This window comes from Orycteropus afer, unplaced genomic scaffold (genome assembly GCF_000298275.1).
Source record: "Orycteropus afer afer isolate SDZICR_OR568_19922 unplaced genomic scaffold, OryAfe1.0 scaffold00501, whole genome shotgun sequence".
In the NCBI taxonomy this organism is placed as follows: domain Eukaryota; kingdom Metazoa; phylum Chordata; class Mammalia; order Tubulidentata; family Orycteropodidae; genus Orycteropus; species Orycteropus afer.
Window position 1 is genome coordinate 939,044 of NW_006922088.1, and position 19,149 is coordinate 958,192.

At 44.8% G+C, this 19,149-nt stretch overlaps 1 protein-coding gene across 1 annotated transcript in view; it reads right to left on the bottom strand.

Annotated features, from left to right (window-relative positions):
* NRF1 (nuclear respiratory factor 1) overlaps nucleotides 1–19,149 on the bottom strand; it is a 97,835-nt gene that overhangs the window by 22,940 nt on the left and 55,746 nt on the right. Inside the window, exons 7-8 of the mRNA XM_007955417.1 lie at nucleotides 12,582–12,739; nucleotides 4,298–4,422 (exon numbers count right to left, since the gene is read on the bottom strand). Of these exons, the coding sequence (XP_007953608.1) occupies nucleotides 4,298–4,422; nucleotides 12,582–12,739 (283 nt within the window). The remainder of the gene's footprint in view (nucleotides 1–4,297; nucleotides 4,423–12,581; nucleotides 12,740–19,149) is intronic.

Below are 19,149 nucleotides of genomic sequence, written 5' to 3' on the forward strand. Positions count from 1 at the left end.
AATTAAGGGATTCTAGCCTTAGTATATGAAGAGCTTTTGTAATTAATAAGAGAAAAATAAAGACGCCAACAGAAAAATGGGCAAAGGACACAGACAAATATGAAAACACACACATGCAAAGATGAAAACAGGAGAAAAAGAAATAGAGAATAATTACCACTAAAAGCATTAAGAAATGTAAATTAAAATGAGATACAATTTATTGCCTACCAAACAGGTGGAAAAGTTTTATTTATGGTAACATCCAGGCCGGCCAAGAGCAAAAGCAACAGGTTCTCATCGACTGTTGGCTGATGAGCAGGTAGGCGGGCAAGGTGAGAGCAGACACCCAGAGATGTGGGCAAGAGTTGGTCCCACGATAAACAGCACTTTACTCAGGGTAAAACATCATTAATAACCTGAATTATCAACAATAGGGAGTAACTTACAATGGATGATGTAATGAAATATTAGCATGCAGTAAAGTGATCCTTTAAAAGAACTCTGGTGATAGAAAAATGGTTAAGGCACTTTAAAATTAAGTCACAAGATAGTAGGGACAAAATGACCCTAACAGGCTAAAAGCTTTTTATGAATAGAAAATAAAACGGCACATTGAAAAATCTAAAAACGAACATTCTTTGTAGTTGGGATTTTGGATGACTTTTATGATCATTAACAAAAAAAGATCTCAGCAAATACAACATCCCCCTCTTCAGTGGGGCATTATTAGGGACACGTGAGCCATTTGGGAAATGTTGAAACTTTGTAGCAGCTCTGGTAAAAGGCTAGGGAGCTCTGGGGTGCAGTGGTTATAGTGCTCAGTAGCTAAGCGAGAGGTCAGTGGTGCGCACCTCCCAGCCACCCTTGAGAGAGAGGAGGCAGTCTGCCTCTGCAGAGACAAACACCACTGGAATCCCCAACGGGGCAGTTCTCCTCTGTCCTGTGGGGTCACTAGGAGTCAGACCTGACTCGAGGGCAGTGGGGTTGGTCTGGGGTTTGCTGAAAGGCTTGGTAGGACAACAGCTAAAGCAGGTGACTCCACTGCTTTTACTGATGATGTGAGATTTCAGTTTCCTATTTTGTTTTTCTCTGCCTAGTTTTTAGGAATGAAAGATAGCTGTATGAATTGGCAAGGAGATCTCGGACAGGAGAGACAGTCAAGTGACAATCTATTTCTTTCCTTCATTATTCCTCCTGGAAACAGGCAGGAAGAGAAAAGGTCTGGCTTCCTGTGGGCTGCGAACCATGGTGGAGGCCTGCTGAAGGATGTGGCCCTGGCCCGAGAGCTGGTCCATCCTGTACAGATCCTGCCTTCTGTCTGATTCCAAGGCAGACCTTCTGGTCCTGGAGGTCACAGCACTGGGAGCCTGGCACCCAGCACAGAGGATGGCAGAGTCAACAGAAAGGAACAGGCTTGATGCGGACCTCTTATATGAAGGTGAGTTAGGGGGAATAAAGTATGGGGCGTCTGTGGAAAAAAGAGACGGGTACAGGAAGGACCTCAGCCGGAAGCCTTCTCCGGCTCGAGGTGATTCCGCCTGCACCTCGGGAAAAGGTACTTGTGAAACTCTTTACATCAAACCAACCAACACGCTATACACTGAGAGACTAAAGACTCATTCACTTCTTTTAAAAAATAATATAAACTAAACAAACAGGAGTAATGCTAATGCAAGCAGTCCTTTCAGTGCCGGGGGTGAGGTAGGTGTCCAGAAAAAAAGGGGGGACCCTTCAGGGTGCAAGGTCTTTATCAAGTTTGCTTTGGTGACTCGGAACTTAAACCTCTGCCAGGCACGAGTCAGTATCTCTAACTTGGAACCCACTATCCTACAGGACACTGCCTGGCACACCCTGGCACACTGCCCTGCCACCACCCACTGCGTACTGTACTGGACTGAGGTCCCCGTGCAGTGGCCCTCCATTCCCCCCGGAACCAGCCCAGAAGATGCTGAAACTCATCCTACTCCAGACTTGAACGATATCCAGAGTGTTCTGAGAAGGTCCATCTGCTAGCAGGACATTTCTTTAAAGCACACTCTGGAATTTGGGATGTATTGTTTTCACAGTAGTGTCTATTTCTGAGTTAGTTCTATGATCACAAACAGAACTGTTCTGCTGTCATCTGGTTCTTCCTAATAAACTCGATCTACCAGCAGACACCATAAGCCTGTCACCACAGATGCAACTAACACTGGCCACAGGACACATTTTGAAAGAATGATGGAAAGAAAACCTCTCCGAGTTTAGCCAGATACCAAATCCGCTGGTTAAATGAGACAGATCTGGTTCCAGTCCCAGAGTACATCCTACAGCATGCTGGGCAAACGTGGGAAGACAGAAGAAGTATCGGGATTCTTGGGGTCCCATCCTGCACTACATTCATTCTCTGGATTCCCAAGGAACAGATGAAATGATCAGCCTTTGCCTAATGTGAAGATAAGGCTCACCTCAAGGATGTGACTTAGTGTAGAAAGGCTGCAGTGAGAACGTGCTAACCCCAGCGCTCACGGCCAGCAAGTGTTGGCAGTCACAGACTGGGATGGCCTGCTCTGGGAACTACTGGCTTTTAGGATGGTAGACCAGAATTTCCTCTCAAGTACAAATGCAGTCAACAAAATGATTCACAACCCATGGCTGTTGAAAAGAGGCAGCTTCCAGGAATGAGCGGTAGTGGGTGTGGTTCAACTTTACTGAAGGGCTGAGCAGGTCTACTTGGCCAGAGCCTAGAGGGTCCTTACACTTACGTATCAATCCGTCCATCCGAAGGTGAGGCTGGAGAGGAGTCATCAGTTCTCTCCCAGGCAGGTCAACATGGTTACAACGACTAACAGAGGCTCCTGCCGAGCCCACACAGGGCAGTGTTTTCTGCAGTTCCATAGTGAGTAATAGCAAACGCACTCAGAGAACGTCACACAGCCAGAAGTCCTACCTTCACTCTGGCAGGTTAAGACTCAAATGAGACTAGAAAGATGTAAGGAAGGTTTTTCTTCATTCAGCCTGTGGTCCATTTCTCCCTGAAAGACGTGGCTGTACGAAGCCCTGTACCCTGTGGCCTTGCGCTCAGACCAACTTTCTCTCTATTGGGTCGGCCCATGGAAGCCCCTGGAGCACTACCGAAAAAGCAAGCTTGAATTCTAGTGCCTGATTTTTGTTAGTTTTTTAAATTGATTCTCAGAAGCCTCAACAGCTCTTCGTATTTCCTGTTACTCTTTTCTGGGAACAAAAGTGCTTTCTGTCCCGTTCTTCCAGGGAGAGCCCAGAATCATGTCTCTCTTCCAACGCTTTGCAACTAACAGCTTATTCAGTTCTTAGAGACTTACCCTAAAAAAAGTGCCAGGAACTTTTCTTTCAGCCACTTATGTCATTAAGGAACTTTCTACTTACATAAAAGTTTGTTACTTACCTATCCTCTTTCTAGGACTTTAAAATTAAAATAATTACTTTCCAAAAACCATAGAGAACTTAATTTGTGCTACTTAATTTCATTATATATTTTTGAAGTTTAAGAAACAATCAGACCCTCACAGAACAGGTCTGGTCCTCTCTTTGACGGACTTGGGCAGTACTCCCCCCAGGCAGCTCCAGTCCTGACTCCTAGCCTGACTAGGTAACTGACTCCTAGGTAACTGACTCCTAGGTAACTGACTCCTAGGCCTGCTCAGCTGGAGCCAAAGAGCTGGGCTAGGGCTGCACACTTTTGCTACCGTATTTCTATGAACTTGCTTCCTTTTTTGTTTATTTGGGATATTCACCAACATCCGGAAAGTCAAAAAGCTGGGAAAGAAGGGGAGGGTGGTGGCATGTTACTGGCTAGATCCAGAGGTCCTTGGTGAGGCCACGTGTGACTGGAAGCAACACCCACAGCACCAACCAGAAAAGTGCCTTCGTCACAGCTTGCTGCTGGCCCAGTGCACGGAGGCGATGGCGGCACCTTTCTTGAGATGGTCTGAACGCTCTACCCCAGTGTGATGCACCCGCCCGGCAGACGCTTTGCTCCAGTAAGGGGCACCGGCGTAACCCGTGGGAGAGGGAAGGACAAAATGTGCCCCACGGCAATTGTAAAGAACCCTCAGCCAGTCCTCTCACTGAGAAATGAACAATTAGGTAGCCATCACGGCCTCTTTTTTCAGGAAACTCCAAGTCTACTAGGGAGAGAAATCAGAGGCCCTTAGAATATCCCCACCCATCAATCGCCTACCAATAAAGAAAAATGCAAATCAAAGCTCGGGCTCTTTCTGAAGGGTTGTTGTCAGTCATGCCCTGAAAGTTTAAGTGGAAACGGGAAGAAATTCATACAATATTTATGCTTTCTTACCATTAGCGTCCTGGACTCCAGTAAGTGCTCCGACGGCTGCTGCGGTTTCCCCAGACAGGACGATCTGTCCCCCTCCTTGTAAGGTGGCCTCGGCCAGGGTGGCGACAGCATGGGCGGCAGCTTCGCTGTGGGCACAGGACAGGGGAGGGATGTGTAAGCTGAGTAAGGAGGCAGACCAGCCATCCTCTTAACCTTTCCAGGGATCTGGAGATCGACCCTGTGCTTGTGAGCCGAGCAGCACGTACATGGTATCAGTGCTAAGGGACTGAGGCAGGAGTGGCTGCCAAATGAAAATAATCAACAGCTAGAGAGATTCTAGGTCTTATATGTTAGGGAACTAATGGGAGATCTTCTTTAAGCCCAGGAAATGGGTGTTTGAGGACAGAGGCCCTCACCAGCAGCCTCCTTCTTATCAATATCAGTTGAGTGCTTACAAGCCACAGTGGAAGCTCTGAGCCACGTTCACGATGCAAAAGCCATTTTGGCTGTCAATCATGAGGTTTTCTTTTTCTCTTTACGGTAACATGAGACAGACCGTCTGAAGCTGCTTCATTATAGCCAAGGGTGGACGATAACACTAGGAGTCAGCAACCTGAACTTGCTATTTAATTAATATTAAATAACAACAATTTGGCTTATATTCGTGTTTTTCAAATACAAAGTAGTGACTGACTAATGTCCAGAAAAGTCTGACTCTTCTCTTTGCTTCACTGTACATGTAGGCAGTGCTAAACTGAGCACTAAATTTAAAAACCTTCACTATAAGCCCAAGCTCCTCGATTCCATAAGCAAAGTGAAATAATAAACTTCTCTTCACTGCAGACAGACACTCCATAAAATAGGTTGATGGCTATTAGCCACCTGTTCGACAGAACAGAAACAATATTCTATGAGTTCGGCACACTTCTCTCTGTTTTCCCTCCTATTTATTTTTCCTAACCATATAAACAACCACTGTTACTGATTCTGTGATGCCACAAACTGCAATATGTACTATTATTTTTTGTACTTGTAAGAGAAATTTCCTGGCAAATATAATTGTAAGATGCCATCTAATTTCAGAGATGTTAAAATATATTTAAAAGAAAATTATTCTCAGAAAGCATCAGGTGCCAAATTTGCACAGTTACTAAGAGAACATCAGCAGACATGAGCACGGAGTAGAGAAAGGCAGTGTCATCTCGTGTGCAGAGGTGGACACAGCCTGGGGTGGGTAACCTAGTGGGCCAGCCAGCTCAGCTATGTGCTGATGCTGCAGACCTCACCTAACGACAGGCGGCCATCTTGAAATCCTAAACTGTAAAAGCAGAGATGGGCGAGAGGATGTGGATTGGTTTAGCATAAATGTGTCATACTGTGGGCAACGCAACCAATATCAAACTAATAGCTTCACTTTCACCTAAGAAAGTCAGCAGATGAGTACAGCCACGGACCTGGTAGTTCCACTGGGGGAGGATTTCTTGGTCACCGTAAGGATTCTGGGAGACAATAAAAGAAACCCAATAGGCAGAGAAGTCTCACTGAATGGAAAAAGTCTGCCTCTTACTAACTTGGCTTGCTTTTTCATTTTTTATGTCTGTGTGTTTAGAAAATTGTTTTCTGACAGTGAAAGTAATACATGTAGAAAACTTTAAAAATCTCATTATGTATAAAAGATTCTTTAAAGTAGCATTCAGAGATAAGTTCCTTCTAATCTTAAGCACAACTTTAAACAAATAATTAGGATCATATTGTATGTACAGTTTTACAGTTTGATTTTAAAAAAAATTTTAATTGTGATTTGGGTGAAAGTTTACAGAGCAAATTTATTTTCCCTACAGCAGTTCACACACATTCTGTTCCATGACCCTGACTACAATTACCTGCAGTGAACAGCTCTCTTCCCACTTCCTCCCCGTCGTTACCTCTCTCCTGTGTCCTCCTTTCCTATGCGTTCCTGCCCCCTGAGCTATCTCCCTGTGCAAGCACCGCCCTTCTGTTCTCCCATGATTAATTCTTCTAAGGAGTATATCCTCATGGTGTAAATGGTCACCTTATATGCCTGCCTATTGTTTGGCTGGAAGCTGTAGAAATGAGTTCAATTCCAGACCTAAAGGCTACCGAGGGGTGATAGTCTCGGACGTCTCATCATGCTTTATCAGACTAGTAAGCCTGGTCTTTTTTATGATTTTGAGTTTTGTTGCACATTGTTCTCCCCCTCTATCCAGGATCTCCTGCACTGAGCCTTCTCCCAGTGGTTGATGGGCACCATCTAGTTCTTCCGGTCTCATGGTTGTTCACATGGTTCACTAGTCTGTGGGACTAATTGTTCAGACACCAGCTCCTACTCACCCGAATAAGATGTAGAACAGTGTTTTGTGTAGTGCGTTATGGCAGCTGAGCTTGATGTCCCCCCACAGGCCCAACAATTCTGTAGCTTGATTTTTTCATTTAACATTAGATTTCCTTGTGTAAATAATTTTTGACCTTTATTTAAAATAACATTTAACATTATATTTCCTTGTGTAAATAATTTTTGACCTTTATTAAAAATGATAAACACAAAACTTCGATTTGCCCCCCTTTTTCTAGTCATTCAGGTGTGTTAACTGCTTCCATGTGGAAGAGAGAAATAAGACTTCAATTACAAGTTTCCTTTGATCTAGTTCAAGGTCATGATAATATATTTTAAATTGATTTGAATTCCCCAAGGATGTGGGATGTAACTCAGGTTGAGCAAAAAACTGAAAAGAACCACAGAGCTTCTATGCTGTTCACATAAAGCTGAGACCAAGCTTGATGCTGACAGACACTTCTCAGTGATGTGGTACTACAGCCAGTCATTCCACAGGAACCACAAGAAAGGGCCGCTTGATTTGGCATTACTACTAGGGTTATCTGTTACATTTTACATGGTAGATTTTAATTTTAAAGTGCCTCATAAGTATTTATCAGAGGTAGTGTAATGAATGATTACTTAGCGCATAGGCCCTTTTTAATATTTCCCTAAGAAAGGTGTGTCAATAAATAACGCCACCAGTCAATGTTACAGTGCCTCACTATCACTGATTAATATAAAGTGACTTAACATAGGCCTGAGGCTTTAGCCTACTTTCTGGAGGCAATGAGTGGTAGTCTGGAGAAAGAAGCTGGCATACGATAGCTGTCCATAGTGACTGCTCAGTCCCACCTTTATGACAAGGCTGGTGTCCTGTCACTGAGGCACAGACTGGACACTGGTCTGCAGCACGGAATGTCGGGGGCAGTGACGAGGGCAGCTCCCAAGGCCTTCCCCGAGAGAAGGTTAACCGCCTCACCACACTCACCGGACTGGATCTGAAGCGCTCAACATCTGAAGTTATTCTCCTTGATGCCTTTCTAAAATATGGTGTGGTAGAGGAAAAGCTGCGACTGAAGTCAGCCTGACCAAGTACAGAGAGCCAGCAACAACTTAGAATAATCCGGGACACCGGAGACAAGGGCTCCGATGGGATGCCAGGTGGGCGAGGTCAGTTACCCCAGGCCCTCAGGAATGGGGCAGAAGGACAATGACGACTTCCTGAGGTCATTCGAGTAGATCCTAACCACTTACACCAGACCGCATGGGAAACGGCCAAACCACACTGCTGGAAAAGATCACTTTTACTTGAAAGGTGACTGGGATTGGAACGTCCCTGAGCTATCCCTTCACAATTTTTAGACAAAAGTCATTCCCAGCCTAGTCACAAATCAGAGGCTCCCACCAGCTTGGCAGCTGGATGTGCCCAAGCTTTCTCCATAAGGAAGAAAGGCCCTGCCCTCCATTTCCAGACAAGATGTCCAATCCAGGTTCTCCAGCCCACCTGATTGGTCAAATACCAGCCCATAGCAAAGCCATATTCTGTTTCATTAATATCTCTAATTTTAAGTAAAAGAGTATCTTCACTTTAAAAACAGTGATTAAAAAAAAAAAAACAAAACTTTTTTTAAGCAAAGTCTTTTCAGAACAAAACAGCAGCAGACTGTCCATGAGAAGCAGCCCTGACTCCGCCTGCTCCCCCAGCGTGGCAGCACAGGACACAGCAGAGTCCCACTGGGGCAAACCTACTAATACGTGTTGTGTTTCTCTATAGGCAAGGGCTGTATTTTGCAGAAGGACTTAAGAGGGCGTACACATCTAGGACAGCGTAACCACCAAATGGCCTGCAGTTAATCACCGTGTCATACAAACGCATGATTGGTGTCATCGCCTCTCGTCTCTGGATGCTCAGGCTGAACAGCTCTGCGTTTTTGGAGCTGGGCTGCTCTGTTCTTCACTTACTTGCTCCGATTCCCTCCCCACCTCCTTCCTGAAAGTGCTGATTTATTATTTATTTTGAAAATGAAAACGGACAGAGGTTTCAGGTTTTGTAATGGTAATTCCTCCATCCCCTCGCTGGGCTGTTACAAAGCCAGGGCAGACTACAGGCTGTGGAGCCCAGGGCCCTCGTTCTGACTTGCTGGACAAAACTCTTTAACAACATGGCTGAGAAACAGGTCTGTCCTGCCTGTGTCCTAATCGCTCTCCCCTGACAGATGTAGGAGCCCTGTCTCTGTGGTCCTCACCTGCCTCGGTGGTCCCCAGTCTACCTCTCCCTGCTCAGCCTCCGCCTGCTTCTGCTGCTTGCAGTGGGCAGGGCTGCAGATGACTGACTGCTAGGGAGCCAGGCTTGTTCCATCTGTACCTGAGCCTAGGCAGGTGGCACACGGCACAGCTAGGAATCACTTTGTTACCACAGGAACAAGACCAGCTCTCTGTGTTTCATGAAGGTGACTTCTAACAACAAATTCTGCAGAGCAGCTAGGGGGGCAGGGGAAGCCAACACCAAGGGCTTCTGTCTTAGAGCACAGCCTCCCGACCAGAGTGTCAGACACCGGTGACCACTCCTGGAGCAGGAAAGCCCCCGGTGCACCCCTAACAGCTGCTAAACACAATCTCCAGACCCTTCCTGCCGGGCTGTCAGGCTGGGCTTCTTCACCCCCACACGGGGCTGCAACACCCCGTCCCCTGACACTCACTGGGTGTTGGGCTATCTGATTGCAGACAGATTTCAACATCTCCTCAGCCTCCTCTCTGGCACACTGAACCATGTTCTCTTTCCTTTGAGTAAACACTGTGGCCACCTCAGCTGCATCTGAGCTCGCTAACAAGCCCCCTGGGGAAACTATTACCCTCCTTGTCTTTGGAAATAAGCCCTGGCCCTACCAGCAAAGGGAGCCCTAATGCACCTCCTATTTTCCACTATGTTCAGGGATCCCAGGACACTGACACTTCACTGGAATATCCAAGGGGTTGGCTGGAAACCTCAATGCAGTTGAGTTCTACTGGTTCTCTAGCGGTGCTGTAACAGAAATACAAGTGGATGGCTTTACCAAACAGGAATTTATTCTCTAACAGTTTAGGAGGCTAGAAAGACAAATTCAGAGTGCCAGTTGCAGGGCCGGGTGAAGGCCCCTTGACCTTGGGCTTCAGCTCTGCCTCTTAGTCCAGGCCCATTGGAGCTGAGGCTGCTCACAACTCAGGCAGCTGCTCACTGCTGAGGTTGCTGAACCCAAGGTGGGCAAGCAAAATGGCACAGTCCCGAGGTCAGCAGGTGACACGGCAGACCACTGGCTGAAGGCTCGGCCAAAGGCAGATCCAAATGTGCCAAAAGCTAGAGCCCTTCCCCAAAGCGTCTCCTCATGTGCTGGATGGAGCGGACCTCACCCTGAAGGCAACTACTAGCTGCTCACAGCAGATTCCACCATGAAGGTGATCACAATCTCAGCGTGGGAAGTAACTACATCCAGCTGCCCAGCTACTCAAAACCACGGCCCAGCCAAGTTGACACACAACCTGAATTACCACAGCCCGAAACCAGGCCAAAGGGAGAGAGGGCCTCACTCTGGCCCTCCTTTCAGGAAACATATCTGAGTGTTTTCTCTAAGGAAGGAGTGGGTCTGAGCCAGAGTGTAAGCAACTAAGTTAGACTTTCACATTACTGACAAGCAACATGGTCCAATGTCTAGGTCACTCGTGGACTTGCTGGGTGACTCAGGAGAACAGCTCTGTGTGTGTTTCAGTTTCTATTTTTAATCTACCACCAAGTCCTGACCATACCTTCTTCAACATCAGTTACTTTCTCACCATTCTTACTATTTTATCTTCCAAGACATGCCTGGACAGTCCCTTCCTAACGTGTCTTCTATTTACAGTATTTTCCCACTGTAATTGATTCTGAAGAGATTAATCTTAAAATAGACTATAAATGACAGTAGTTGCTCTGGTGGCGTAGTGCCTAAGGCACTTGACTAGTAACCAGAAGGCTGACGGTTCAAACCCACCAGCCACTCCTCAGAAGGAAGGTTGGGCAATCTACTTACGTAGGGATATTGCCTCGGCAACCCAAGGAGGGGTTGCTGTGAGTCGGATCCAACTCGACAGCAGTGAGTTTTTTGTACAATTTGTAAACTGCTAACGATGGGCTAGGTGCTTTGACAAGAGTTTTGTATCTATCACCCTATCTAGTCTCTGTTTTGAGTAAGAGCTCCAGGAGAACGAGAGGAAACTGGGCCTTGTGGGTTAAGTTTCTCAAGATCACATGGTTAGGTAAGAGAGGGAGCTAGGATCCCAACGTGAACCTCTGTGACCTCAGAATCCTCTTTTTGTTCACCATGCTTGATGGCCTCAGGTCAGTCTTTCGGGGACACACCTATCACGGCTTTCTACTAAATATCACATCGAATCTAAACTTTAGCCGATTTTAATATTCTGGGGCAGGTGATTCCCCTTCTGAATTTCTACAGCGTTGGTACTCTGCATTACACAGTTGAACAGTGATTCACACTCTGAATAATAGTGTTGGCAAAGTATATAACTTAGAACCAGTCTCCCTAATAAGAGTGTGATTTCTTGGAGAGCAGAGAGTCTATCTTAAGAGTCCTCTATTTTTAAAACTCCCAGCCCTACTCAGTGAAGTGAGTTCAGTGACTGCCCAAGATGAACAGCTGCTGCGGGTAAGAACAGCCGCAGCTCCCATCTAACCAGACCTGAGGTCTCACGCATTAACTCACCCAGTTCCCATCTGACCAGACCTGAGGTCTCTCCCAGTTCTTACAACACCCTTACACAGCAAGTACTGTCATTATGCTCAGTCACAGAAGAGGAAAGCTTGGGCACTGAGAGCTAAGTAAACTGTCCAAAGTCACACAGCTAGTAAGTGACAGAGCCAAGATACAAACCCAGATATAATCTGGCTCCAAAGCCCACACTCATGTTAACCGTTAGTTAAAATGCCTGGGTCCACTGAAAAATAAAATGGTGACAGAAATGAAGACTAAGAAGAATGGCATGATCTTTCCAACTCTGTTAACAGCCAGTGTTGTTGTTCTGTGCCGTTGAGTCGGACCTGACTCACAGTGACCCCTCCTTGGGTTTCTGAGGTGGTGTCACTACAGAAGTAGACTGCCCAGCCTTCCTTCCGAGGAGCAGCTGCAGAACCAAACTGGGAAGAATACAACATGGTTCTGGAAATGGCCTCTTACACCATTCTGCAGCACCCTCCCTAACCGTGCACGAAGAAAAAATACTTTAATTATTTTCCCAATAACTCAAAACTTATTTCATAGGGAGGTCATAGATAAGCAAGGGAAATAAATTACCTGAAAAACCAGTAAAATCAGTTCTTGGCCTGCTTAAACATGGCGGAATAACCCCATGGCAATTACCTTTGTAGAAGTAAAAGGGCAATCAATCCTACAGCTTTTTGATTTGTTAGATAATCTCTGGTCCCTTTAAAACAGGGGTTCAGAGTTTGTTAAAAAACCAAACCTTGCCACTTTAGGTCAGTTAATGGGCACAGAATAGAAGTGAAGGGATCAACAGGCTTTCAGTGGAGGTCAGAAAGGCTGCATTAGCTGCTGGGGGGTGATGGGATGGGTGAGGGCTGACTAAAAGCCAACCTACACTATCCTATGGGCTGGGAGCATCAAAGGGAGCCCTGGTGGCCTAGTGGTTAAATGCCTGGCTCTAACAGAAAGGTTGGCAGTTCAAACCTGTCACCTCCACAGAGAAAGGTGGCAGTCTGCTTCCATAAGATTACAGCCTTGGAGACCCTACGAGGCAGCTCTGCTCTGTCCTACAGGGGCACTATGAGTTGAAATCGACTCGATGGCAGTGGGTATGTTATAAAAAAACTCCAGTTTCCACTTGTGACAAATTGAGATATAGCATTTCTCTTTAAGGGCCCTCAAGCCACATCTAGGGGCACATATGTGAGCCTCATTCATGCCCCACCCTTGCCGCTACCTGTTGAGCGCCATGGTGACTGTAGCTCCCTGCTGCATCTCCTGGGAAGCTGCTACCGCGGCCTCTGCCAATGATGCCACCGCCTGAGTGGCCTCTGATGCTTGTGTTGTCTGGATGGTCATCTCGCCTCCCTGTAACGTGGCCCAATTTTGTTCCACCTGAGGCAGAAAGAACAAGACAGTAAGAATTCAAAGCCACAAAACAGTTAGGATTTTGAAATAATGTTTCTAGTAAAATGCTATGTGCTTGGCCAGACGCACACACATGCATACAACTTTACATGATCTATAAGGTAGTAAGCTTCTGACTGCTAACCAAAAGGCTAGCAGTTTGAACCTACCAGCCACTACGTGGGAAAAAGATAAGGCAGTCTGCTTCCTTAATGATTTCCTTGGAAACCCTGAGTCAGTTCTACTCTTTCTTAAAGGGTTGCTATGACTATGAATCGACTCGATGGCAGTGGGCTTGGTTTTTGATAATGTACAGAGTGGAGTATTTAGTGTGCTCTTTTATGTAAGAAAGGGAAGTGTGCAGAACCTACGTCTGAATTTCTTTATATTTGTATAAAGAAATTCTATAAGGACACAGATAAGAAACCAGTGAAAGAATGCAGTGTGGGGAGTGTGTGTGGATGGGTGGGGACAGGAAGCAAGACTTTCTCTACTGTGTACATTTCCCCCCACTGTGTACTCTTTGTTTCCTAAATTTATTTACTTATTCTGTTGTTGTTATTGAGAATGCACACAGCAGAACATACACTAGTTCAACCGTTTCTCTGTGTGCAGTTCAGTGACAACTATGACATTCGTCAACTTGTGCAACCATCCTCACTTTCCTTTTCTGGGTTGTCCCTCCCTCGTTAATGTTGATTCGCTGCCCCCTAAGGTAGGAACCTTGGGTTGCCTACTCTTTCAAGTTGCTATTGTCGTTATGATCCTATAGAGATAGTTGTCAAAGAGCTTAATGCTCAATGCAGACCTTTTTTACTACTTATGCCAAACTATCATTAGGTTTCATACATATTTTGATCATTAGATTCTTGTTGGATATATGGTTTCCGAAGATACTTCCCCAGTCGGTAGCTTGTCTTTTCAGTTTTTTGGTGGTCTTTTGATAAAGAAAGGTTTTTAATTTTTATGAGGTCTCACTGATCTATTTTGTCTTTTGCTGATTATACTTTTGTTATTGTATCAGATAATCCATTGTTGAAAGGTACGCTTGACAGTGTTACCTCTCCTTGTTCTTGTAAGAATTTTATGGTTTTAGTTTGCATATTTATATCCTTAATCCAGTGTGAAATTGTTTTTGTGTATGGTGTGATGCATGGATCCTGCTTCATTTTACTGCATGTGGAAATCCAAATTTTCCAGCATCATTTCTTAAAAAGACTTCTTTTGCCACTGAATGTACTTAATACCTTGTCAAAAATCCTTTGACCACTGACCATTATTTCTGAACTCTTGACTCGCTTCCACTGGTCTATGTGTCTGTTATTATACTAGTACCAGGCTGTTTTGATTACTGTATCTGTTTAGTATGTTTTAAAATCAGGAAATGTGAGTCCTCATACTTTGTTCTTCCTTTTTAACATTGTTTTAGCTATCTGGGGCCTCATGCCAGTCCAAATACAGTGGAGGATTGGTTTTTCTATTTCTGTAAAGTAGGCTGTTGGAATTTTGATTGGGACTGTGTTGAATCTAGAGATTGCTTTGAGTAGTATCAACACCTTAAGTCTTCTAATCCATGAACATGGAACATCTTTCCATTTACCTGTCTCTTTAATCTCTCTCAGCAGTGTTTTTATAGTTTTCATCACATCTCCAGTTAGGTTTATCCCTAGGTTTTTTTTTTTTCTCTTAGATGCTATTGTAAATGGAGTTGTTTCTCTAATTTCCTTTTCAGATTTCTCACTGCTGGTATATAGAAACACAACTAATTTTGTTTGCTGACCTTGTCCTTTGTAACTTTGCTACATGCCTCTATTAGCTCTGCAAGTTTTCTTGTGGACCCTTTGGGATTTTTTATATTTAGCATATTATCCATGACTATTGGTAAGTTTACTATTTCTTTTCCTATCTAGATACCTTTTTGTTCTTTTTGTCTTATTGCTCTGGATAAGACTTCTAATACAATACTGAGCAGAGGTGGTCCGAGCGGGCACTCTTGTCTTGTTCCTGATTCAAGGGGAAAGCCCTCAGTCTTTCTCCATGAAGTATAATGTTGGCTGTTGACTTTTCATGTATGCCCTGAATCATACTGAGGAATCTCCCTTCTCTACCAATCTTCTTTAGGGTTTGCATCAAGAAAGGGTGTTGAATTTTATCACATGCTTTTTCTGCATCCATAGAGATGATCATGTGGTTCTTTTCCTTTGTTCTATTGATGTGGTGTATTACACTGACTGATTTTCTAATGCTGAGCCATCCCTGCATTTCTGGGCTAAATCCTACTTGGTCATGATGTATGATTCTTTCAATATGCTGTTGGATTCTGCTGGCTAGCATTTTGTTGAGGACTTTTACATCTATATTCATGAGTGATACTGGCCTGTTTTCTTTTCTTGTGGCCTCATCCCACTGTATATTTTTTAATATTAAATTTTTTATCATCTTTTAAATACATTTTATGGAAGTATAATTTATGTACATACAGTGAAATACGTAAAACTGAAGTAACATGGGTCAATGCATTTTTTAATATTAAAAAATTTTTACGCCAGCTTGCAAGTAGCCATCTAAAAACAATGGTCTTTAGTCATCCAAAGCAAAGAATGAAGAAAATAAAAATGCATGGAAACAATTAGTCCAAGAGACTAGTGGACCATGCAAATCTCAGCCTATATGACCACGAGACTAGAATTACCGGTTACCACTATCAACCACTCGGAAAGGGATCAGCAGTGTAGGAGATCCTGGATAGAGTGGGAGAATAATGTGCAACAAAATTCAGAATCATAAAAAAGACCAGGTTTACTGGTCTGATAAAGCCTGACAATACCTCTGAGACTATGGCCCCTACTCACCCCTTCAGGTCTGGAATTGAACTCACTCCCGTGGCTTCTAGTCAAATAACAGACAGGTATATAGGGTGAACATTTACATCAGGTAGATACACTCCTTGGAGCGATCAATCATGGGAGAACAAGAGGACAGTATTTGTATAGGGAGATAACTCGGGTTAGGGATGCATAGGAAAGGAGGGCACAGGGAAGAGGTAACTACAGGGAAGAAGTGGGAAGAGAGCTGTTACACTGTGGGAAATTGCAGTCAATGTCATGAAACAAAATGTGTATGAATTGCTGTATGGAAAATGAATTTGCTCTGTAAACTTTCCCCCAAATCACAATAAATTTTTTTTTTTTAAAACATTTAAAGCCATCTCAATATACTAGTAATGCTAGTACCACAGACCTTTTGCCTAAAGGCAACTACTATTACCTATTTCTGTGTATCTTGGTAGAGATATTCTATTTATATACAAGCATATTTATAGACACATACACACAGACACCCCTATGTCCTCCTTTCCACTAAGCCATTTTAAAAACGAAAATAAAATATAGCATACGTTACATACCTTCAACACCTTGCTTTTTCCACAAACAATGTATCTCTAAAATGATTTCATTTTGGAGCATACAAAACTGCTTCATTTGTTCATGATTCATAACAATGACTACACAGCATTGTTTTACACAAATACATTGTGGGTTACTTAACCAGCCATCTTACCAGGGGCGTTTAGGTGGCTTCCAGTCTTTTGCCATTACAAACAGGGCCACGATAAATATTCTTATACACTACTTCATATATTGTGAGTCTATACATAAGATAAAGGAGCTCTGGTGGTGTAGGCACCTAAGGCATTTGACTGCTAACCAGAAGGTTGGCGGTTCAAACCTACCAGCCACTCCACAAAAGGAAAACTGGCCAATCTGCTTCTGTAAAGATTTACCACCTCGGAAGCCCAAAAAAGGTAGCTATGAGTCAGAATCGACTTGATGGCAGTGAGTTTTTTAAAATATATATATATATATATTTAAGATAAATTTCTAGAGGTGGAAGTGTAGAGCAGAGGTATTTCATACTTTTATTTCTGATGGACACTGCCAAACTGAGCAAATATATATTTTTTAAACATATCAAAAACCATATTCCTTTTAATGGAGAGGAATTATGAAGACACCAAAAAACAAAAACAAAACCCCAAAGCACACAGATGCATAATCACTGGTGCTAGAGCAGATGAGAGCCCAGCTGTGCTAGCTCCAGTCCTGGTCTCTCCACCTCGGCACTACTGGAGTTGTGTATCAGGTAAGTCTTGTCTTGGGGCTGTCCTGTGCACTGTAGGATGTTTAGCCTCACCCCTGGCCTCTACTCACTAGATGCCAATAGGACCCTCCCCTGGGGCCATGACAATAAAAATGTCTCCAGCCAATGTCAAATGCCCAGGGGAGATGGGGCAACACTGTCCCCAGTTGAGAACTGTTGAGTTTAGCAGGAGCTTTGCATTTAGGGCTGTATCTAGCTACTTCAGTCTGTTTTGGCCAATAAATGCTGGCTAATTGCCCCCTCAAAAAACAAGCAGCAGCAAGGGCAGCCGAAGTCATTCTAACTAGAAGCACGGACAGTGATCAGTACATCGGCAGGTCTCTTCCTCTGGTGCACTCTGGGATCCACGCTGCTGGCTGGGCTCAGGGAGTTCTTGCTGCCCTGCCCCACATGCTGAGGCCCAGGGAGTGGTGATCTCCTGCCTGCAGGTCACTACTGTGTCCTCAAGAAAGTGCCACAAGCTCTAGGAGTGGCAGATACTTAAGATCCTCCTCCTGCTTGGGTAAGTGGTTCTATCACTACACTTAGATTGTGATAGCGCGTCTCAGAATGTTGGCCAAAAACTTCGACAATGAGACAGTCCTTTGCGCTGTCTTACTACTGCCCGAGTTCTCATGGGCTGTGGATTGTGCCAGAAAGCCTGCAGGTCCCAACAGTACAGAGATATCCTATTTCCTTCATCTAGAGCTGAAAAGTCACCCTCTCAGGAACTTACAAAAGTCTTGCTTCCCAAGGTTTTATCACTCTGATCTCGTTACTGCAATGCGCATCACTGTGAAAAATGTCACTTGAGATGGCAAGCGACACTGTCAACGGTTCCACTGGAAATGTCGGCTGAAGCTGGGCGGCAGTACAGTCACCTGTGGCCATCAACAACTGTCTTCTCTTCAGACCCCCACCATCAGTCTGACCACCCTATGGCTGTCCCTCTCTCCAGGGCCTGGCCCAGGGCAGCTCTCCCAAGGACTCATACTCCAGGGACAGCAATTCAACATACATACATTTAGTTACAACTTTATATGTAGCTATTTGTATCTGCACACCCTTCAAGCCTGGAACTGAACTAACTCTAGTAGATTAACTTTCAAGCAAAGAACAGACAGGCCTATAAGGTGAATAATAACACTGGGGAGGTATGCACTCCTTAGAACAGTCAACCATAGGAGACCAAAAGGGCAGCATGTGCTCAGGATAGAGCTCAGAAGGCAGGAAGGGGCAGGAGAGAAGGATGACTGGGAATGGGAAACAAGGGGAAGAAGTGGGAAGAGTGCTGCTATGCTGTGGGGAATGGAAGCAATGTCATGACATAAAATGCGTATGCCATCGTTGAGTGGACACTAATTTGCTCTGTAAAGTTTCACCTAAAGCACAATAAAAAGTTAAAAAAGAAACCTGTTACAGATTTGTAGTGAAAATCGTATTTGAATGCTGCCATATACAGTAGGAAGTTAACCTGTGTGACAAGAAGGGGCAGTGGGGATGGCAGCAGCAGGGTGGAGGGAACAGGAAGAAGTGGAGGAAGCCACAGAAATCCACTTAGGCTGAACACTCCTTGGAATTCCCTGTTGGTGAGTCTCAGGGCATCAGCTGTGTTTGCTGTAGCGCTAGGTTGGCCTCCCTTCCTGTCTGCTGGGAGCCACTGTGTGGCTGGCTGTGCCTGAATGTTACCATATCCTAAAGAAAGGGCCACGACCCTAGAAGGGTCAGAGATTCAGAGCATGTACCATTAGTTTCTGTGCTTTTCTGAGGTACACTAACATGAAGCCCCTCCAACTATGGCTCCTCTTCTCCCTCCAGTAGCATCCGTGCTGTTTCAAGATCCCACAGTCATTCCACAGCGCGTGTAGATCCCCTGACGTCCCTATATCCTTTGTCTCACCACACGCCCTTCCAGTAGAACTCGGAGGTGTTACTCCCCTGGGGAGTGTTTCCTGAGACAGCTCCACTCCCTGCTGCCCGTTACAGACCTCTCTGCGGCACCCACAGTGCCCTGGGCTTCTTTCTGCCCGATCCCGCACCTCACTGCAACTGCTCTGCATCACCTGTGTAGTCCCTAAGGGCGAGGGCAGTCTTTATGATCCTGTATCCACAGTGCCTGGCACAGGGCTCAAATAATTGCTTACTGAATGGCTGGATGAACGTACTCTATATTCACAAGTTCTTACTTGTTCTTCAGCCTACCCATACTTCAGTTAAACTCGTATTCATACCAAACCACCTAAAATGAACCGTGCAAC